At 51.7% G+C, this 22,446-nt stretch overlaps 1 protein-coding gene and 1 long non-coding RNA gene across 6 annotated transcripts in view; one reads left to right on the top strand and one right to left on the bottom strand.

Moving 5' to 3' along the window:
• The window catches only part of AFAP1L2 (actin filament associated protein 1 like 2), a 63,431-nt gene extending 43,310 nt beyond the window's left edge, over positions 1-20,121 (top strand). For 2 of the 5 annotated variants that reach the window (XM_040563587.1, XM_040563590.1), the window contains exons 5-20: positions 3,221-3,302; positions 6,439-6,522; positions 8,543-8,745; positions 9,006-9,185; positions 10,070-10,159; positions 10,479-10,563; positions 10,918-11,022; positions 11,593-11,804; positions 13,712-13,857; positions 14,183-14,294; positions 14,970-15,209; positions 15,297-15,477; positions 15,658-15,825; positions 16,348-16,529; positions 16,978-17,106; positions 17,774-20,121. In XM_040563587.1, coding sequence (XP_040419521.1) covers positions 3,221-3,302; positions 6,439-6,522; positions 8,543-8,745; positions 9,006-9,185; positions 10,070-10,159; positions 10,479-10,563; positions 10,918-11,022; positions 11,593-11,804; positions 13,712-13,857; positions 14,183-14,294; positions 14,970-15,209; positions 15,297-15,477; positions 15,658-15,825; positions 16,348-16,529; positions 16,978-17,106; positions 17,774-17,800 — 2,226 coding nt within the window. In that variant the 3' untranslated portion in view covers positions 17,801-20,121. Of the gene's footprint in view, positions 1-2,782; positions 2,924-3,220; positions 3,303-6,438; positions 6,523-8,539; positions 8,746-9,005; positions 9,186-10,069; positions 10,160-10,478; positions 10,564-10,917; positions 11,023-11,592; positions 11,805-13,711; positions 13,858-14,182; positions 14,295-14,969; positions 15,210-15,296; positions 15,478-15,657; positions 15,826-16,347; positions 16,530-16,977; positions 17,107-17,773 lie in introns of those variants that run through there. The other 3 variants (XM_040563591.1, XM_040563589.1, XM_040563588.1) reach the window with 3 other exon arrangements.
• LOC121073050 lies at positions 18,220-20,967 on the bottom strand. Its single transcript, XR_005821496.1, has 2 exons — positions 20,713-20,967; positions 18,220-20,507 (listed from the first exon to the last, which is right to left on the bottom strand). It is a non-coding gene; the product is annotated as an uncharacterized LOC121073050 (long non-coding RNA).
• Between the last annotated feature and the right edge of the window lie 1,479 nt (positions 20,968-22,446).

Here is a 22,446-nt window from a genome sequence, read left to right as displayed (position 1 = left end):
TTCCTTTAGATCCTTCCATAGGAGAGCTGTAAATCTTGCGAGGGTACAGTTTTACATGGTCAGCTTCCAGTGGGATTTTGTCTCTGTGCCAGAAAGCCAGCCCGACTGTCCTCGAGAGATTGTGGCTGTTCTGTAGTTGGCCTGATGTGGGAATTGCAGCATTTGGGACTTGGGGATGTGAAAGGAAAGGAGGGCAGGGAGTGTATGTGGAGGGGACATGGAGGAGAGCAGGATGGTGCATCCGTGACCCCAGAGGAGAACCTGCCCCTTCCCTCGACACGGGTGGAGGCCCCAGGACTTCAGCCCAGGACAGGCTGTGTGCTGTAGCAGGACAGCTCCTGCACATCTGCTTCTGCAAGCTGGGCAGGAGGGGCCACTGCTCCAGTGGGGTGGCCTCTTCCCTAGCCTGGCAGCTGGATGATGCTGAATTTTGAAAATCCACTTCAAAGAAAATCCAGAAAATTAAAAACACTTCTTTTTTTTTTAATGAACATTGTCTTGGGAAAACGAATGACAGAGCTAGCTACTTACTACAGGGACTACTTTTGTAGGAATACCCCAAGGAACCCAGCATCCAAAGCATTTTCCCCAAACAGCTCAGCTCACTGCCATTCCCAGGTAAGCCCCTGGGATGCCACCACCTGATCTGCTGATGCTTGCTGGCCTTCCCTGGGAGCTCCGGTCCTGAAAACCTGGCTCTGTGTCAAGTGTTATGGGATGGCTCTAAGGCATGTTACGTCCTTCTGATAGGACAATTGAAAAATTAAATGAGGAAGTTAGGAAAAGCAGTTTTCAACAATAGCTGGCAAGGTTAGGCTCTGCTCCCAGGCCAGCTGCCTGTGCTGGGAACTACCTTCTCCAACTGCTTACCCTCACTCATGTAAAGCAATCAGGTGCTTCCTCGCTGTAAGCATCCGAGGAGTATCAGTGAGTTGTTGGCTCCAAAGACATCCGAGCACTCAGAGGTACTTCAGTATTTCAAGAACTGTGGCTACCTACCCAACAGGGGGTGACCCAGCTGGATCCGACTCATCTCTTTGGTTTTGTCCCAAAGTAGCCTTTAAGCATTAAGTCCCACGGGCTATAGCTCAGATGTCAGTGTCCTTCCGTCCTCCGGTAGCCCTGGCAGCTCTCCTTGCTCTGCTGCTTCTCGCAGCTGCCTGCCAGGGAGGTGGCGGGGTGCAGGCACGGACTCCCGAGATGGTTTCGTTTGCGTGCTCCGTTGTGTCGTAATGCAAGAGACAAATGTGCTGCGAGGGCCAGCCCGGCTTAGATAACGCAGCAGCATATATTCTTTGATTTCAGATAGAGACAAAACAACTCTACGTCTTTAGGGAAAGAAAAGAGGAAAAAAAACGACTTCTGGGGCAGCTGGGGCGCAGTCCCACCTATTCCCTGTTGGATTCCATTGTCTGTAGGAAGCAAAACAGAGCAGCCCCTTCCCCCCACCCTTTCCCTGACACTCCTGGGATGGTGTCAGAAAACCCACAGCCTTTCTTTGTGTAGGCAATTTGTTTATGGTCGTAACACAATGTGAGCTGGCTACACGCACAAGGCCACCGCAGATGGCAATTGCAGACATACTCCTGGCCGGGGAAGGGATTAAGGAAAGCTTTGGACTGGTTGTTCTCGTTTCTTTAATTTAACACATTAGGACAAGTTCCTAAACCTTGAGGTGTTTGGAGGTGTTTTCTGACAGCATGTCCTGTGTGGCTCTGGGAAGCAAGCTCAGAGCCTGCTCACAGCAGCTGGCAGTCCCATGTCAGGAGGTGCCTTCGTCCAAGACACCTGAAAAGGTGACAAGTGTGCAGCTCACCCATGTTGGCCAGCAAGGCCAGGGTACCTAACTCCCGTGGGATCGGCAGCATCTCCTATCAAGGGCAGTTGCTAGCCAGAAAATCATTTCCTTCAAAGCTTCCTATCTGCTTCTGGGCAGCAGTGCCCTTTGGTGGAAATACCCAGGGCAGGAGGAACGGCTTTGAACCTACATTTGATGGTGCTGGTGTGACCTGCAAAGAGAACTGTCCTGCCTTAGACTATGCCGTGATGCTCCAGGCCACGGGGAGCAATTACTGTGGATGAAGGACCACGCATGACCCGTGACCTTCGATGTTGGTGTCTCTGCAGAGAGAGGCCGGCTCTTCTGCCTGTCCTCCTGGGAGGCGTGGGGTTTTACCCCCCATGCACTGAACGTCCTGTCCAGGACTTGCACAGCTCTCGGTCAGAAGCCAGCGGGAGCGGTGTGAGCCGGAGCATACCGCCGTCAGACGGCTGGGGGTGGTTTGACCTGGGCGAGGAGAGGGGAGACCTCGCTGGGGGACGGGGGGATGCTACTGTAGCGTTGTGGTGGGAGAGGTGGGATGCCACATGTTTTGGGAAGAGTGTAAGCTAAGGGCCCATCCGACTATTATCTCCGGCTCTGCTGTATCACGTTCAACAGCCATGTGAATTACTTGAGAAGTAAAAAGGTTGTTTCTTAGCTTCCCTTTTTTTTTTTTTTCTCATCATATGTTGGTATTTCTAAAGGATCAAGGCGCTGTTTTTCCTGCCTGCCCTTGCTTGTGTTTAGGGAGGGGTTTGGCAGGCACCACAGGGATTTTCCAGCACTTGGACTCCTTTCAAAGGCCTATTTTCCATCAGTGTTGTTTATCCATTTCCTTCATTTTTTTTTTTTTTTTTTTTGCTCAGAGCACAATTAAAGATTCCTAATATTTCCTAAAACAGAGATTTTTAGCTATCAGCTAGAGACTTCAAGATACGACCAGTGACAGCTCAGGCTGCGCTTTTGAGTGTAAAGCCAGAACTGCACCAAGTGTCCACCCCGCTAGCTCCCTGTTAAGGTGATCAGTAGCTCAGAGGCTCATCCTCTTCCGAGGAGCAGCCTGGGAGGGGTCAGCATGGCAGGCAGGAGTCCCAGTTCACAGTAAGGCCAGCGGGCTGGAGCTGCTGCTTATGGGGAAACGTACAAGTCGATCCTTCCGAGGCTTTCAGCAAAATTAAAGAAAATAATATTTATGATGCAATTATGCAGTAATTTCAGAGAACTTTCTACTTTAACTGGAAACCTTCAGCAGACTAATAATTTTTCTTCCCTCTCATCTCAGCTTGTTTACATAAAAACCCTAGAATGTATTTTAGTGCTACAGAAAGGATGCCCCATTGTTTTCAAGCATCTATTTTTACCTTAAATCATGCTTTTTTTTTTTTATTTATTCTGCAGATTCCCGACACAAAACAACCTTTGGTCCCCAAGATCGAATCCCCGGAAGGATACTATGAAGAGGCCGATGTCTCTCTAAATGGTATATCACAGCTAACTGTCTGGGGGGGTTATGTGTGAGATGGAAGACTTGAAGTTTATGAGAAAAAGTAAACTAAAAAACATACAATTCTTACAGCTTATGTGACAGATTTTGTTTTCTGATTCTGGTCACGTGTAATATTATAGATGTAATGCCAGCTGAAAAGAAAAGTCTGATGAGTTACTCAAAGTTTTAAGTTTCCTGTAGAAATAAGTAGTGCGTCTGGGTTAATATGACATCACTGTAAAATATTATAAAACATTGTGGATTGTCTTGATGGTTTTCTGGAACATGGGCTGTAGTCAAATGCTGGTTTCCGTTCAGAAGCGGTGAAGCTGTGGTGGCTTGCATTTATGTCCTGCTGCTCTGTTTGTCGCTTTGGGGCTCAAAATTGATGACTCTGACCTGTTAGCTGCTGTAACAGGTTTTATAATTGACTATTTATTCAGCTCTGTCTCTTTGGGTAGTTGAACTATCTGTAAGCTTGTTTTAAAAGCCACCCATCATGCTGTGCACACTCACTCACGCCCGTGTCCCAGTAATGTCCTCAGCAGTGCCACTGGTGCCCGTCACCGTGTGCTCCCATCCCCTCTGGGGGAGGCTGCTGCAGGCAGGCAGAGCTCCCAGCTTCTCATTTGTGCAGATGCATTCGTGCGTCCTTCTTTTTGGGACTACCCTTTATGAGAGATTACCACCCTCCGATCTGATAGCAGCTGATCTTGTCATTGCTGTACGAGCCATTTAAGTCTGAATGAGAGAGGTGATATCGCACTGCAGGAGAGGCAGCTCTCAGCTCAGCACCATTGACTGCAGCAGCGCAGGGTGCAGTCGTATACATGGCACGGGCTTATCCGAGTGGGAAGAGGTGAGGCAAGCAGAGAAGTGAGAGCTAGGGATAAAAGTGGGATTTGGATCTAAGCTCTTGGCCCTTGAATCAGAGCTGTCCATGAGAGAAGCTGAGTGCTCCACAGCCCCGGTGTGCAACGCCAGGCTGTAAAACTCCTGTGGCCCTGCTTGAAGCCACCTGGGGCTGGTTTATGCGGGCAGCCATCACTGCAGCACGTCCCCCTCACACACCCGGACAGCTCGTAGCTCAGTGTGGGTCTCCGTGCTCATCCAGGCTTAGGATTTTCAGTGCTGCTCCGAGATGCAAATACACCCGGCAGGGCCAGTTAGAGACCTAAGGCACCCGGAGATCAGAGCCCACAAGTGTGGTAGAAAGGAAAAACCCCACGCGATGGGTGCGCGGTCAAAGCGAGGTGGTTGTGGGGGCAGGTGGTGCTGTCTGTGGCTGCTGTTAGCAGCTGTTTGAGCAGCAGGCTTGGTGTTTCACACCTCTAAATGCCGAGCACGCTGCAGCTTGCCCTGAGCGAAAGCACCAGGCACTGACCTTGGCCCCATGGCGTGGTGCTAACGGGACCGTCTCTGGCACTGCTGCAGCGTGTGCTTTAAACAAGGGTGTCCTGAGAAGGCCAGACCTGGGTGCCTGCAGGGAGAAGAGCAGCAGGAAGAGAAGGGGGTGGCCACCACCACTGGGCCGCGTGTCAGGAGCTAGCTAGGTGAAGCCCTTTTGTCTCCAAGCCCAGTTCCCCCCAGTCGGTAACGCCGGGCACCACCGAGTGCGGCGTCGCAGCAATAAGCAGAGATCCAAGCCCGAGAAGGGCGCAGAAATGGGATGTGCAAGCCCAGACAGCGCTGCCGCGGCGTGCGGTGCCTTTACCGCCCGTGAATGCGGTACCACCCGTGCCCTCTGCAGGCCCCAGCAGGTCTCTCCTGCACAAAGCGCCCTGCGTGCTGCAACGCAGATATCCCTCAAGGTGCTTTGTGTGGGAAGGGAGAGAGCGCTGTGCTGCTGAGAATCTCTGTTGTTTTTTGGTAAACTCGTGTGTCAGGGGGCTCATTGGGGTGAGTGGGAAGGAGTAGGGACAGACAGGGAGCTGCAGTGATGTGCAGGAGGAGGCAGCAGAGGTTCTCAGAAGGGGGTGAAATGCAGCATTTTATGCCGAGGGCAGGCCGGGCAGCAATACTCACAGGCAGTTGGTGCCCCGGTTTGCCTGGAGACATCAGAGTTCAAATCCCACGGCACATGGGGCAAACCTGCAGGTCTTGGTCCTGCCCGTTGGCTTAACAAGTACAAAACCAGGCTCTCTATCCCTTAGCCACCCCTCAGCGCGTCAGCTGGCAATAGCACCCTGCAGTACCTGCTTACAGGGAGTGATGCTCATTGCCAGCAACTGCTCTGAGACCTTAGTGTGGCTGGCATTGCTAAAGGGTGGTAGGAACACGTGTGGGTGTGCCCAGGGCAAAGAAGAGCCATGTGTGCTGAAGTAGGACCCCAGTACCCAGCCGAGACCTCGCTGCTCGCCCCTGCATGCTGGCGGAGCAGGGAGCTGCTCGTGGTGTTGCTGACAGCATGAGCCTTGGAAGACACCCATGGCTCTCCAAACAAATGGGCGTAGTGAAATTAAACAAAAATAGGAACACTAGTAAAATTAGGGAGCGCGCTGCCAAGAAAGGACATCAAAGCAAGCCTCCAGATGGAGATAGGGGATTTGTGCATCATCAGAGGTGGGACTGCAAACAGTGTAACAAACCGTGGGTGAATTAATTAAAATGAAACAGGCAGGAGAGACCCTTGGGTCTTGGGGTTCCTCTTTCATCGTCAGCATCCCTGCCTCTCCGCTGGGGATGCCTCTGCCTTTCACCGTACAGCTTCAGCAAACGCTGCTGCTTCCTTTTCCTCCCAGACCGAGATGTGTTAAACCGTTATCGCTCCCTTCCTCCGCTGTATTTGCATAAGTGAAGGCTGTGATAAGAGACAGAGTGAAAATGGAAGGGGCAACGTGACTGCCGACTGAGCAACGATTATTCCAACTGAGCCAGCTCGTCTGCCTTCGCTGATTTTAATTCTGCTGCTGCTGATCCCTTTTTTAAGGGGAATTGCCTCGCTTGAGGGGCTGGTTACAAGCGTCCCCAGGCCCCTTGTCCCTGTTGGAAGCTGACGCGGGGGACGGGGCAGCCTCGCTGGCAGAGGGGGGAGCGGGACCTGAGCCAGGCTGTTGCCCTTGTTCTTTGCATTTTCTTATCTGTGGCTTTCTCTCTTTGTTTCCCTTTCTCTTTGCTTTTGACTGTGCAGGTCTTTTTGGTAGGCTTGCTGCGGCTGGACCCAGGCCAGGGTTGCAGGTTACTGAGGGTGTTATTTATGCCACAATAACGATGGGTATGGCATGCTTTTAACCCTGAAGTGCTTTCCCTTTGTTATTATTTTTCTTTGAAAGCTAATGTTTAGCCAAGGCAATCAAGTGCTTCCCCCTGGCACTGCCCGTTACGTGCATGAAGGGTGGTTGGAGCTCCCTGCGTCGCTGTATTGATGGGCAGCCTGGGCAGCCGTGGGAAGACCAAACAGGAAGGCAGAGCTGGGTCTAGATAAGGGCATCCCAGAGCATGGCTGAAAGCCTCTGGGGTGGCTTGGTTTCATAATCCTGTCTGGGTCAAAAGTAGCTTGCAGGTGTTATTTTGGCACAGGAGAGACTGGAAATCCCAGCAGAAATGGAGGAGGGGAGTCGAATGGCTCTGAATCCTTGTAAGGGAAGAATTGGGGAAAAACACGCTCTGTTTTTTCAAAATTTGCCATCAGAGCATCTCTGCTGTGTGTTGGTGTCTAATTTTCTGAATTTAGGAGGCTGCCACTGATGTCACTTCAACAAGTGGATAAAACTTTGGTCTTAGCTGAAACTGCCAGTAGGCGAAGACCTTGTATTGAAGTGCCTGAGCTGTCTGCCTTGGGATGGAGTGAGCTCTAGGGGTAATTACAGTGTTAGCACAAGTCACCCAAGCAGGGTTTGTCCCAGTTTGTCAGCTGGAAACGCAGCCTGGAAAACGCCTTTCCATCAGGAGGTTACAGCAGTGCTACCAGGCCAGGAGGGTTTGGAGATGGTGATCCAGTAGCGTGTGTCAGTGGTATTCAGAGACTTTGAAAGGCAGTCTTTTTTGTTTTATTTTATTTTTTTATGTTTTAAAGTTTGTTAAATTGGTGCAGCTTCGTGCTGACCACTTGAGGGATGTTGTAGAGTGAGATTTCACCGGAGGAGGCTGGGGATAAGGCTGTAGCTTTGTTACTGCATCTCAGTTCCTTTTATTTTAAAAACAAACCCAAGTTAAGAAGTGCTCTTCAATGACGCTTTTTCTCTTTTCCGGCTGCTTTTCCTCTTTTATTTTACGCCAGTCCAACAATGTTACTTTTATGTGGATATTAAGATTTCTAGATGAGAATCTAAATTAGATTAAATTCTGGTGAGGGAAACTTGATGACCTTTCTCAGTGCTGTTTGATCAGATAAGAATGTCAAACTCTACGCAGACGGTGCCCAAATCTTGCCATCTTGCCATGCAAGCTTACGTAGCAGTGATGGGTATCCAGTTCCTCGTGAATAAGAGCTGTACGGTAGACACCATCAAAGCACTGCAAATTCCCTTGCAGCCAACAGGAACATTTTTGTTGTTTCTGATGAATCTGGCGCCAACGACCAGCTGCTCCTATCAGCTGAAAGCTCCTATCGCCTCCCATTAGAGCTGAGCATTGAAAATCCCATCTTACCCTAATAAAGTAGCAACCAGTTCAAGAATGAACATGAAAAATGTGCTTGTTATTATTTACCGCTGCCACTTATGACTAATTCTTGCTGCTGCAACAGTGCGTTACTTCAAAGCCCCTTGATGTCCCTTAGATCTGTTAGCCCAGAGAGGGAAAGTGGCATGACATCTCCAACACAACAGATCCTTGCTTGTTGCATGGCTTTGCAAATACCATTTTTACTTCTGACATTCAGAGAACAAGGGGTGATTATAGCTTGCTATTGCCTTAAAAATTTTATTTGGCTTCAAGTGGAAAGCAGAGAAAGCATCTTGGCAGGAAAAAAAAAAAGCAGAAAGCATCAGAAAATGTCTAAGGGAATGTTCTCAAACTTGTGGTCAACTGAGATGTGTCTTTTGAGTGTTTTATAACTGAGACTATGAGACTCAAAACATATCAATTAGATTAATATTGAGCTAGAAAGAAAAAGAAAAAAAAAAGATCCATGAGGGTCATTTTCCTGTTGATTATCCTCTGCAGGAGATGTTCAAAAGACACATCCCTATGCTTGCAGCTTTTGCATGTCTGAGCATGGCTGAGGCAAGCAATAGGCCCAGAGTTGTGCGAGGGATGTACTTACTGACAAAGCTTTGCTTTTGTTTTAGAAGATGGTGAAGCCGTCAGTAGCTCCTATGAATCTTACGATGAAGAAGAGAGCAGCAAAGGCAAGTCAGCAACCCACCAGTGGCCATCCACAGAGGCCACCATCGAGCTGATGAAGGACGCCCGTATCTGTGCATTCCTATGGAGGAAGAAGTGGCTGGGACAGTGGGCGAAACAGCTGTGTGTCATCAAGGACACCAGGCTGCTGGTGCGTATATCCTCTGCTGTCTGCCTACAACAACCTAAAACAACCTATTTACACCTTAGGTGTATCTACATACATATAGATACGACCTGTTTGTAGTCTGCATACATAGATGTGGCATCCTTATAGGCCCTAAACCTTCTTGTGTTCAGGGCACTTAATGCATGAGGTTGCACTGAGCCACTTCTAGTGTGAGTTCATGCCAGCAAGCAAAAGGGAAGGCTCCTCTTGTCTCTCACTTGTCCTCCATCTTCCTTTCGCAGTGCTACAAGAGCTCCAAAGACCACAACCCTCAGCTGGATGTGAATTTGCTGGGTTGCACTGTCATTCACAAGGAAAAGCAAGTGAGGAAGAAAGAGCACAAGCTGAAGATCATCCCCATGAACGCTGATGTCATCGTGCTGGGGCTGCAGAGTAAAGACCAGGCAGAGCAGTGGCTCAGGGTCAGTGACATCCCCGGGGTTACCCAGGCCTTCATCTGCCAGGGAAGGCGGGTCCCTGAGCATTTCCTTCAGGCCGCAGTGCCTATCATAGCAGCCCATCGGGAGCCCTGTGTGCCAAGGGGGAAGCTCCTCACTTCCCTCCAGCTTCCCTCCATGCATGTGGTGTGGCTCAGCCCCTGCTTCTGCCCATGCTGATGGGTGGTGTTGGCGCTGCAGGAGCTCCTGCCTCAGTGAGGCAGGCATGAACATGGGGAGGGAGGGACAGGTAACCAGAGAAAGCTTTTTGAAAGGGCCCTCCAGCATTATTGTCTTGACTCCTTGGTAATGCAGAGGGAAGGTAAGAAAGAGGATAAATGTGAGAGTGCTACGTGCTTTTCATGCTCCTGTGCAGGACTGTACATCTTCCAGAGACGAGTGTCTCTGAATCCCTCCAGCTGAAACCCAACAACACCGTATCTGATTTCCGTCCTGTCCTCGCATGCTCTGGCCCCTTCCTCCCTGCAAGCCCATGTACAAATAGACCACTTCATTTTCATGTCTGGGTTAGCGTCTTCCTGGAGCAACCCACCATCTTCTGTGTGCGGGAGGCCACAGAGGCACCTCGCAGCCCAGCCACCGCAGCAGGAGGAATGTCTGGGGGGAGAGTGCCTAGCGTGAAGTGGCTGAGGACAGGGGGAAATGTAGCCCTTGCCTTGGGATGGCAGCAGAAGGGGGAGCCTCTGCAGAGCCTGGGGCAGCACCAGGGCTCCCTGGATGACCCGGGACAGGAGGGACTCTGGGGGTCTAGCAGGATGTCCTGTTTTCACCTGTCCATGGTTGTGGGGGGAAGCATCAGTCCTGTAACTGCACTGTACTCACCAGCTATGGCTTTGTCTTCTGCACAGGTAATCCAGGAGACCAGCGGTCTGCAGTGCGAAGGAGGCAGTGAAGGCAACCAGTACATCCCAGATTCGCAGCGCCTCACTTACCCGAAGGTACACCTTGTCCCTACAGAGAGGAGGGATAGGGGGATGACTTTTCCACCCTATTCTTTTAATAAATAGCAGGCGTAGGTACATTAATTTTGTCTGAGCAGAAATGGATACAAATGTAACCCACCACCTGTTCTGCTAAAAAGGAGCATTATTGGAACAGTCTGAATTTTCTTGCCACATCTTTTCCCCAAAACTGACCCAGCACTGGGCTCCCCTCTGTACAGGGGAGCAGCCAGGGGGAAAACTCCCTGCGGCGGGTGCTTGCTGGAGGAGCGGGTTGCATGTGTCTGCATAGCTGATGTCTGGTGCTTGTTGGCAGGTGGAGCTCTCCGAGAGGTACTCTGCAGCCTCAGAGAGTGGGAGCAGTACAGACGGGCACGCAGAGACGGCTGAGACAAAAGATGGTAAAAACTCACCCTGGGAATGAGGGGAAGCTATGCTGCTGCCCTTGTGTGCAGCGAGGGTTTCTGTAGCTTCTCTGGCTGCTGCCACCCCAAACTGACCTGACGCAGGGTGAAAACTGTCTGTTAATTCACTACCTGAGAATTTGATTTCATTGCTTTTTTCCATGATGAATTGGCAGGTGAACATTGGGATTTCTCAGCAGTTAGTGTTCCGATAGGGCTTGAGAAGCCCGGGTGTGAGGCCCTGCCCTACCACAGAGATCCTGCATGAATCTGGGCAAGTCGCTTTGGGACGGTTTTAGATGGCATAAATGCAGCCTAAGTGACTTTTCTTTGTTTGTTTGTTTCTGGTAGTTAAGAAGAAAGGGACAACTGGCCTAATACTAAGCAACCTGATGAACCTTGGGAGGAAAAAATCCAGCTCCATGGATAGCCCAGAGAGATCCCTGGAGACCTCAAGTAAGTGACAGCACGAACTCCTCTGCAGGGACTTGTCTCAGGGCTGGGCCCTGGTGTGCAGTGCAGGGTGAGCACCAGGCATCATTGCCTGCTGTGTGCATGCATCAGGAGGCAAAAAAGCCACTGTCCATGTCAGTAAATCCACACAGATTATGGTGCCTCCTCACATGAAGGCGACTGTGGTGCTTACAGGGGCAGGCAATAGCTCACAGGGTGACTCAAGAGGAAGGGCAGATAATACCAGACACACGTGGTGTGATTCAACAGGGAGGAGGTTGTGTGGGTCAGCTGGAATCATTTGGGACCAACTTTGCCCAGGTGTCCGTAGCCAGCTTGCTGCTCCAAACCTAATTTGAATTTCAAGGGTCCCATTTTGAACCAATTTTCACCCTTTCGTCCTGTTTTATGTGGTTCAGGACCACTCATCTTTGTGGTTTTGCTCTTCATCACTGCCTGTGGCTTTTTGCGGTGAACTCAGAACTGACTTACTCCCCGTGCACAGAAATGACTTTTGATTCACCCCCCCCGTGGGGTGGAAAATATGACTCGATAACCTGTGCTTGCTTGCAGGTTACCTGAATGTGCTTGTGAACAGCCAGTGGAAGTCTCGCTGGTGTCAGATAAAAGATGGTCACCTCCATTTCTACCAGGACAAGAACCGAAGCAAACTGGCTCAGCAGCCCCTAAGTTTGGCGGGTTGTGAAATTATCCCAGACCCAAGCCCTGATCATCTCTATTCCTTCCGCATCCTGCACAACGGGGAAGAACGGGTCATTCTGGAGGTAGGCTGTATATCTCCAAGCTCATTCTTCTTTAAATGGTCGGTTTGGGTGTCTTAGCAGGCCTAAAAGCCTCTCACTGCTCAGATGCTTTTAAGGCCTTTTTAGGGAAGACTTCAGTTCAGCGAACAGCCTGAAGCACTGGACTTTGGTTCACCAGATCACGGTCACCTAGAAGGTGTCCTGCCTGGCTGGTAATCCAGGCTGCCTCTGATGCTGGCATCTCCAGAGGACTGTTCAGCCTTCGTCTTAGGTTCTCATCTAAGGCTGGGATGAAGGGTCTCTGGAGGTGCCCATCTCCACTGACTATAGGATAAGGGGTCTTCTAAAAAAAAGATGAGAGCAACTTTTTGCTTGGTCAGATAATGCTATGACAAGGGGTGATGGCTTTAACTAAAAGAGAGAAGATTTAGATTAGATTGTGGGAGGAAATTCTTCACTCAGAGAGAGGTGAGGCACTGGAACAGGCTGCCCGGAGAAGCTGTGGATGCCCCATCCCTGGAGGTGTTCAAGGCCAGGCTGGATGGGGCTTTGGGCAACCTGATCTAGTGAGTGGCATCCCTGCCTATGGCAGGGGAGTGGAATTAGATGATCTCTAAGGTCCCTTCCAACCCAAACCATTCTATGATTCTATGAACTTCATCTTCTGAAAACAGAGCCCCAAAGCCATGGGTCATGAGTGCATCCTAAGTAAACCGATCACAGATCTGCCCCTGAAAGTGCAAGTGAAGTCGTCTCCATCTGTTACTTTCCTTTGCCTGCATCTAGGCTGCTTATCTCTAATCTTAGTTCTCTCTGACGACAGCGTGATTATAGTAGGAGGTGGACAATGTGAGCAATTTCCTGTATTTTTCCAGTGGGTGGAATATTTATAGCTAAACAACTTCGAGTGCCTGCCATGAAGTTTTTTAGGTGTTTTTGCTTAGCCTCTGATTCAGGTTGTGTCTATGTCCAAGACGTTTTGCCTAATTACAGATGTGAAGAAAAGGTGCTGGGAAAATTTACATTTTGTGAATGGAATAAACTGTATTTTGGTGGGCCACCAGCCTCAATGTACAGACTGGCTGGCTGGCTTCCCAGGCACTGAAGTCTGTGCTAAATCAAACAGATTGGAAGCTTAAAATACACTTTCCAGTTTGGGATTCGCTTGCCCTGAATTTTACTTTGTACTTACTGCTCTAATGCCTCAAATCAAAGCAAACGATATCTGTGTCAGCCCACTTCTTGCTCCAGGTAGAAATCCTCCACTACTGGGAGGTAAGCCTATGTGGCTGTTCGCTAGAGCTGACTTCCAGGCACAATATTCAACGCTTAATTTTGCAAAATGTCAGGCTGTTCGTTGCATCTGGGAATTTGGTTCTGACCATGTTATAGCTAGGGGCTCCCTTTGATGTTCTTCTCTGACCATGCTTTAAACTCTCCTGTTCCCTTCTTCCCTGTGCAAACAGGATTTGGGGCTCTGGCATAAGGAACTCGCAGACTCTTTGCTATGCTTGTGTCTCTTTGCACATCTGGTGTTTGGCAATCATGTTACTGCACTCTGCTGGTGCAAAATAAAAAACGCACTCTTTCCTCCCAAAGCTGGCTCCCTGACAGCATCTCCTCCAGCCATAGAGACTTTTCTTAGTTCGGAATGCAGCTGAATTGTTCACCACTGAAAGGTACACGCAGACCGACTACAAATTTTAGTAAGGAGTTAAGAGAGGAGCTGCATTTATGTATCTGTCTCCCCAGTTTGCCAGTCGGCCCATACGCAGAGTGGTGGTACTTTCTTTTTTTAATGTGGTCTCAGGTTTAAAATAAACGGCCAGCTCCTTGCAAGGACAGAGAACTGCTGGCAAACTCCTTTGCCAAGGGAGTCCAGGGGCGCTGCTGTTGCCACCCATAACATCTGTCTGGTCACCTTGTAGGCGAAGTCCTCGGAGGAAATGGGCCACTGGCTGGGCCTCCTCTTATCAGAGTCAGGCTCAAAAACAGACCCGGAGGAATTTACCTATGATTACGTGGATGCTGACAGAGTCTCCTGCATCGTGAGCGCTGCGAAGAACTCCTTCTTGTACGTCTGGGGGGTGGCGCGGGGCTCCTGGGAGCTGGTGGGGGGGGAGGAGCGAGCTGGAGAGGGGTGCTTCAGGCGTGGGTGCAGCTCGGCTGCTTTCTTTGAAAGCTCAGTGCAAGGCAGGAGAGCACTTGTCCCAGCATGGTGCACCTACCTGAGCATCGCTGCCACAGGGGTAGGGGCGTGCACCCAGGTGGCCTTTGGGAAGCCAGGTTAGTGGGGTTGGGGGTGCGGCACCGCATGCACAGACGCCCCAAAATTCAGCACTGTGGCCGCGCAGAGAGCACCGTCCCTCCTGACAGGATGTCCTCCTGCCTGTTCACAGCCTAATGCAGAGGAAATACTCCGAGCCCAACGCCTACATCGACAACCTGCCCAAGGGGAGGATGCCGCAGGAGGAGCTCTACGACGACGTGGACCTGCCGGACATGCCCGAGGTAAGGTGCCCAGCACGACGCCCACCTGCAGCGAGCACTGCCACTGAGTTTGGCTCCTGCTGCTTAAAAAGTCCCTGGTCGCTGTCACAGGTGGCTTGCATCAAGGGGCATCCATGAATCACGGGGAAGCATCTCATTTCCCAGCCAGGGGGAATCTCCAGCAGGGAAGGGAGAGGATTTGCCAAAGCCACACGCAGCTGGTATTGGCACCTGGGGAGAAGGGAATTCCCAGCCCCCCCCGGGGAAATCCAGGCTTTTGCAAGGGACAGAAGTGGGTGACGGTGAGGAGTCACTGAGGAATGTGAGAGGTTTCCAGTGGGGTGTTGTAGGGATCTGCTGTCACAGGCCGTGCTGGGGAGATGGGGGCTGGTATCCTGGAGAAGGCAAAGGATCTCACAGGGCTCGGCTAGATCTACACCAGGGTGCGATCCCCATATGAGTCTTCTGCAACCACTGGAAAGATTTATTGAAGGAAAGCAGGGTGGAACTTTCTGTACTCTGAAAATATTCCTTGAGGAGTGACTTAGAAAACGGGGTTGTAACTTCGTTAGATCGCTTACGTATTTATGGAAAATATCCCAGATTGCCTAAGATGCTGCTGCTCTGCAGTGAGACTGCCCGTGCTTCTGGCTGCAGCAGACGGGCCCTTTTCAGGGGAACATTTGCCTTTTGCAGGGAGAAGTACCCAAGAGCGACAGCAAACTGGAGGGGGACCAAGACAGGGTGTACCTGGATCTCACCCCGGTGAAGTCCTTCCTGCACTGCGCTGGCAAGAAGTCGTGCCAGACTTCACCCCTGAGCTCGCCGTCTCTAGAGAGGCCTGGCACCAAGGCTGCCACCGACAGCGTGGATGAGACAACCCCGGTGGCTAAGGACGCTGAGCCCTGTGGAAAGGTGATGGAGACCTCGGAGCAGGTATTTAACTGGGTTTGAGGCCAGGATTCAGCAGGGGTCCAGCTCCCCACCACATCATCTCACCTCCTTTCCCATCTTCTGCTCCAGAAACAGCCAGAGAAGCTGGAGCCCGAAGAGCTGCCGCCCCAGACGCCCCCCGTCAAAACCCAGGCGCAGCAGCAGAACGTCGCCTTCCCGCAGACGGCCCCCGAGCTGCCCGCGGGGTCGGCAGCGGTGGTGGGCAGCCCCCAGCTGGCACCCGCACACCGGCCCAAGCTGCCCCTGCCTGGTGAGTGGGGAGCGGGGAGCATGGACGGGGGGCTCCGGGTGCGAGCTCTGCCCTGCGGCTGGTGATGAGCCTCCCGTGACTTTCCCAAGTCTTGTACGTTTTTGTTTGCAACCACCCAAAGACGTTTTTCCCTCCTGCTTTTTCCCCATCTGAGCTGGTTTGGGTGGCTTGTGGTTTCAGTGGCAGCAGTGGAGACCAAGCTGGGCAAGAACAGGACAGAGGCCGAGGTGAAGCGGTTTACGGAGGAGAAGGAGCGGCTGGAGAAGGAGAAGGAGGAAATCCGAGCTCAGCTCACCCAGCTGCGCAAGGAGAGGCGGGAGCTGAAGGAGATGCTTGTGGGATGCACAGGTAGAGCTGGGCAAGGGGCAACACGCAGAAATGGGACCAGGGGGTTGGAGAGGGGTGATGAACCTGGGACCAGAAGGGGCTTTGCTCCTCCAGCACCACCTGCGCGACCACGGGCACATTAACAGCAGCCCAGCTGCCAGGGGAGTCAGTGCTGAAATCCTGGAAAAGGTTGGATCCTGAGCCACCCTGTTCCTATCTCATGGCACGGGAGGGAAGAACTGTCCTTGTCCCAGCGGCATGGGTTGCCTCAGCTCTGGGGGTAGACCCAGTGCTCTGAGCCAAACCACGTAGCCTAGAATGCACTGGAGCAAGTGCTGCCTCTGCCACGGGCCGTCTTGGGGAAAGACATCAGGAAAATGTGCAGGAGTGATGCATACTCTTGTGGCTGGTCCCTGTTCCCCCTCTGGGTGCCCCAAGTCCCCTGCAGCTACCAGCACCACAATCGCCAAGGACCCCCAGCTTCATGCCAGCCCCTGGGAACCAGCCAGCAAGCGCGGTGCCGAGCTGTCCTTCCCTTTGCAGACAGGAGCCTGGAGCAGAAGCTGAAGGAGATAGAAGAAGAGTGCAAGAAAAAGGAGAGCCGAAGGGTGGATGTGGAGCTGAACCTGGTGGAGGTGAAGGAGAACCTGAAGAAGGCAGAGTCCGGCCCCGTGACGCTGGGCACCACGGTGGACACCACGCACCTGGAGAACGCAGCACCCCGGGTAGGTGGGGGCACCCCAGTGCGCGCGGTGGCGTGGGCACACCACTTGAGCCTGCTCCTTAATGGCATAACTAGTAATAACGTAACATCATATTTTAACACTCTATCTATAATGATGTGATATATAAAAATATAATATGATAATAAGAGTAATATGATAATATAGTAGCATGAAAATAAAATATAGTAATATGAAACTATAGTAATAAAATAATGAGATACCTCCCCCATCACTGCTGCGAAAAGGAGGCTGGGACTCAGGAGACTGGCTGTTGTGGGGCCTTGAGCCACACCATCAGGGTCATGCAGGTCAGGACCCAGTGCTCCTTCTGCACCCAGCCAAGCAAAGGGTTGTTCTGGGGGAGATTTAGGCACCTAAATTCCTTCCTGAGGACATGGTTCCCACAAAACAGCGATGGTTACCCCTATTTCTATTACTTGTATTGCAGATTCAAACAAAAACTGCCAGTCCAGGAAACAGCGCGGAGAGCTCACCAGTCAACTCAGCTACGGCTTTGAAAAACAGGCCTTTGTCCGTCATGGTGACAGGGAAGGGGACAGTCCTACAGAAAGCTAAGGTAAATGCTGGTTTGTGCCTCGGGTAGCTGCTGCTCGCTTGTCCCAGCAGCTGAGCAGACCAGCAGGGATGGTGGTGACGGGGTCTGGCCTGTTGGTGTTTGGGCAGCACGCTGAGCATGACTCAGGGCAGCCTGGTTTTCCTCTGGTCTTTTCACCTGGGCTTGTCCTGGCTGCCATTTCAGCTAATCGCTGTGTGCTCCTGTCACTGGAGCCGAGCCATGCTGACTGCGCTGGCAGCAACTGGAGTAAACAAGAGGTTTCCTCTCACTGAAACTGTGCTGAAATGCATTTGAAGTTTCACTAGGAGGACTCCTGGGTGATCAGGCAGTCTGCTTCTGAGCACCTGGGAGGCCCCCTTATGGTCTTCTCCTTACCATCATCTGTCTTTGTAATGAAACAAGGATGCTGGCTGAGCTTTTCTCTGTCACTCTCTTAAATGTCTCACCTCATCTACCCACCCACGTGCCTGGTCCCTTGCAGGCAGTGCCACTGCTTTCTGGAGTGGGAAGGCTGTAACAAAAGCATTGCTTCTAACAGAGACCTCCCTGACCCACTCTGCGGCTAAAACCCCTTGGTACCGGATAATCAGGTTGCTCCTGAGCATATTACAGCTACTGCTGCTTGCCAGATCTACCTTTTGACTAATTTGCCTTTATTCTTTGGCAGGAATGGGAGAAGAAGGGCGCTAGTTAGAAGCACATTTTTCAGAGATGGACTAAAGACTGGAATTACCCAGGCATGGACAAGGGGATTCAATCACCTGTCGGTGGAGGTTGGGTGTGCAACACAACCCACACCACGTGCCTCCTCTGCGTCGCTCCACCTGCTCAGATGCAGCAGTGGAGCCAACGGCTGCCAATACCAATTAGCTCAAACGATCTTGCTCTTTCCAGACAAGTCCCATCACGTAGCTAAAACAATAACAACCAGTGGCAATCCTTGCATCAGATTCCTAACCCAGTCAACGTAAACAAGACTGTTACTGTACATAGGGGTGTTTTGTGTCTTTCTACTCTGAAGGTTTATCAATGAGTTATTAAGGTTTCTATATTAGTGACAGTAGTGGGTTCAGGACAGGCCTCTGCTATTTCTTTATACCCCAGTGGTTTTCAACCTGTCACAGCAAATCCCAATCAGGTAAAGTCTCACCTGTTGGTGCTGGTCATCACTCAGCTGCAGATCATCCAGCCTTCAGCCTGGGGAGGTACCCGGGCCTGAGCGATGGCTGAGACACGGATGAGAAGCACACACCAGCGGGAAGGATCCTCTCAGCATAACAGGGCACTAAGTATATCTACACCTGCAGCAGAGATTTTCAGTGACCAGATGCATCACACCGTGGCCTTCTTCCTACCAGCCTGCAGCAGGGTTGATTTGCCACAATACGGAGGAAGATCCCTGCTCACCTTCTTGTGCTCTATTACAGCCTGGTGGCACCAAGGGCTCTGGGCAAAGAAGATCTCTCAGACAGCATCCAGAGGAGTTCTGGAAAAAAAAGAAAAAAAAGAAAAAGAAAATCATATTTGAAGGCTTGTTACCAATTTACCAAAGGCCCAGGCCTGCTTACCTGATGGATGAGGATGCTGGATCCTGATGCTGGCCTCTTCCAAGGGGAGGGGAGGTAAAAGTGTCCCTGTGCTCCTGCCCTGGCTGCAAGCACCACTTTGGTGATGCTCTCTGGTCCCTGCAGGGCTGCAGCGCAGCAGCAGCTGCACAATCTGCTGAACACCTCCCTGTGGGAAAGGAACCCTTCACATGGGTGCAGGAGGGTGCTGGATCTGTTCTCCTCCGTGTCTCTGGTGGGCTGCTGGCTGTCTTGGTGCTATCACCCTTATTTCCAGATGATTAAACTTACTTAATATAGCCTTTGGGTGCTGTGGCCTGCAGAGCTCATCCCTCTCCTCTCTGGCCGAGCTTTTTAATGAGCGATGTCAGGTGCCTGGAACTGGTAAGCTTAGAGACAGTAAAATTTGAAGGCACAGGGCAGAAATCCATCCACCTGTTTCCCTCTCCTCCTCGTGACCTGCTGTCACATCTGAAGGCCTGCAGACACCACTGCCTGGCTCCTCTGCTGGTCCTTCAGCCCTGCAGCTCGGTAACCGAGCTGACTGCAGGGCCTCAGTGGTCTCCAACCCTGCAAAGCCAAAGCAGCTCTGCTAACCCGGCTGGGCTGTCCCTGGGGTCCTGCGGCTACGCTGACAAACAGCACCCAGAACCAGGGTAAAGACAGGCAAAACGTTGTACCTTCCTAACCCTTGAAAGCCTTTGACGGGCCTGAGATCAGCTCCAAATGAGGCCTCTCCGTGAACAGAGGCCTGATGGCTGGGGGATGAAGGGGTGCGGGAGGCTGCTCGCTGCTGCCATGGAGCCTTGGCACAGCAAAGCACGTAGGCAGGGTATCCCCGAGGCAAGAAGGATGCCCTCGTGCCTGTTTTTTACTGTGGCACTGACTGAGGAATTTGTAAGCCCAGGCCTCAGGAGGGGTTCACCAGCCCCAGCTGTCAGCCCTGTCCCTCAGCAAGGTTTGCACATAGGAAAAACTCCTGCAAATCAACTGCTGCCACTGCTGGCTCAGGACCCAGGGGCCTTTCAGCTCCAAAGCACAAGGGGGCCACGGCCACCATCACAAAGCTTTTGTTTTGACCCACGATGAGCTGGCAGGAGACCCTGTCCACACCCTAAATACACACATAGCACCGTGCCCTCACCTTGCACCCCGCTGTCAGCTGCCAGAGCTTGTCCAGCCATTTCACAGTGGTACCCAGACAGCGCTGGGCGAGAGCAGCCCCGCTGCCCGCACCGCAGCCCCGTCAGCTTCGGTGGTCTTGCTGGGACCGCCAGGGGATGGTAAACGTAGGCGAGTCCTGAGCAACACACGTTTCCCAGACAAAAAAATGTTAAACAATGTCTCTGTGTCCCCATTGTTTTCTTAACTCAAGGCATTTCCTTTGTCGTAACTGTGAGCTATAAAGTGGCGCTTTAGAGGGTTTTATAATAAAATGTTGAGTATATTATTACCAGTGTAATTTATTTCTAATACGCCCTGTCCCTGCTCTATTTTCCAATGGCTTTCATGCACTGCAAACCCCAACACTGTTAGTTACTACAGAGTTCCTTGGCTATGCAGTCCACAAAGTCTATGTCTGAAATAAATAGTTTAGTCCTCTATAGTGACAGCAATGCCAACCAAATTTTTCTGACAGCTAACCCACTGAAAAATGGGAAGGAGTTTGCATGAATACGTGCAGCAGCCTCAGTAGCACAGTCCTCAGCACAAAACCAGCACAGAGGGAAAAACGTATTAAAAGTCCCTTACCTCCCGCTCGCCACCAGGTAGCAACTGTGTGCAGTGCTTGGTGCCTGCTGCCATCGCTGTCGGGACAAGCAGGAAGGCATTTAGCTGGAAAGGAAGGAAAAGGGTTAGTAAAGAAAGTTGTTGAAGCTAGGCTACACAGATGCCAAACCAGACCCCTTTGTGAAACAAATATTTACTAGGCACAACATATTTACTAGGCGCAACAGGAATGATTTTGCTTGCTTTGTGCAAGAAACTCAAGGGCAGAAGGAAGGTAAGACCTACAGGGGGTGAAATTCGTGGCACTTACCTAAATCCCAGCTTCTTAAAGAAGAAACGGCCTCTCCCCTGCAGTCAGCACCTGGCCCATGAGCAGCGAAGGTTCCTGCAGCAATCCTGCAGCGTAAGAGGTGTTCACAGCTGCTAGCAGCACAGACACCTGACACAGAGCTGGCACAGGCCTCGGCCTCTGCACCCCCGGCCAAGCCAGACAGGATCAGCGCCGCCTTCGCAGGGACCCCCTCAGCGGCTGTGCCAGGTGCAAGCAGCGCCCAGCCTCCTGGGCCCAAGCCCCCCCGTCAGACACATTCTTGTTAAATATTTCTGACTGAATTCAAAGCAAGTCTGTGAGAGTGAACCCAATAAGGGATCACAACAGAGCCCCAAGCCACTTACTTTTTTTAACTTACCCATTTTTAATTAAAATTTGCAGGAGAAAGGGCCTAGAAATTAGCCAGGATCTTCAACTCTAATTTAAAAAAAAAAAAAAAAAAAAGGCAAAATAAAACAGCTCCAACTGCTCAGCAATGTCCTACCTGCCTGTGGGATCAGCAGCTCTCTCCAAGACCATCCCAGCTCCCTGACCTTTATGACCTTTGCCTTTTCCCCCTCTTCCCGCTGCCCTTACGCCCCCCTTACCTTGCAAAGCGCTTCGTCCTACAAAAGCAGCGCTGCTGGGGCTGCTGCTGCTGGGCGTTTGCTCTCCCTTGGCAAAACCCTGCAGAAATGGAAGGCTGTGGATGCAAAAACAAGCACCCGAGAGGCGAGGAACCGCAGTCACCTGAGACCAAGCCGGGTTGTCCCACACATGCAAGTTGGGTGTACCAGTGCCTGCGTGAGTCCTGGTGACCTCTGCGGGGCTGCTCCCAGCGTCCAGAGCTGCTCCTCCGCGGTGGACATAGCCCGGCGTGGGCTGCACCCTGCGGGGCACGGCTGGCACCCTGCAAGCAGGCTCTGCAGAGCACGGCTGAGCAACCACCCGAGGCTGGGTGCTCAGCCACATCTAGGAGGAAGGTCACAGGTGCAGCGCGTGCGGATCCCTGACACGGGGATCCCTGGGGCATTTGGGGCTCTCAGAGCCCTGCCTCATTCACCCAGAGGCTAGGGACTGGCTTTTACAGACACTGAGGTGCACGCCTCTGGAAATCCGGTGGAGCGTGGGAACCAGCTTCCCTGAAACTCCTCCAGGCTTTCATCCCATCTCTACCTGACAATCGGATGCCCGGGGCTAGACATATCCCATCTGGCATTAAAATACAGTCTGCAGCACGAGAGCTGGCAGTCTGTGGCTCCCAAATCTCACAGAGGGCTTTGTCTGTCTGTGCTTCAACACAGCAGAAGGTTCCTCCCGACTCTGGACCCCAGCAAGCAGTCCCAGTAAAGCCCAGGCACTCCACCAACGTACTTTATAGCCACATATTGAAATGAAGACAGGCACGCACAGATTACATGCAAACCACACCTGCCCCAAGCCAAAATGCTCAGCAGCACCGTACAAACTATCCTGCAGGCAACAGAGATGCCGAGCACCTCTGATGCTCAGATGCCTCAGATGGGGCTGAGCATACCCCAGCCCCAGAGCTGTGTGCTCTGTGTGCTTCACAGTTTGAGAGGGAAGCCTGATCCTGCAGGGGAAAAAGGCTGCGAGGAGGGAACGAATGGTGCTGCTGGATGAGCTATGGCACAGAAAGCAGCAGGGAGCTGCAAAAACCCCACCCCACGAGGGTGAGCGCTGCAGTCTCTCTGACCCATCACACGACGGAGG

The sequence above is a fragment of the Cygnus olor genome, chromosome 7, assembly GCF_009769625.2.
Source record: "Cygnus olor isolate bCygOlo1 chromosome 7, bCygOlo1.pri.v2, whole genome shotgun sequence".
Lineage (NCBI taxonomy): Eukaryota > Metazoa > Chordata > Aves > Anseriformes > Anatidae > Cygnus > Cygnus olor.
The sequence above is the reverse complement of the archived record's forward strand: the minus strand, read 5'-3'. Positions and strand labels throughout refer to the sequence as shown.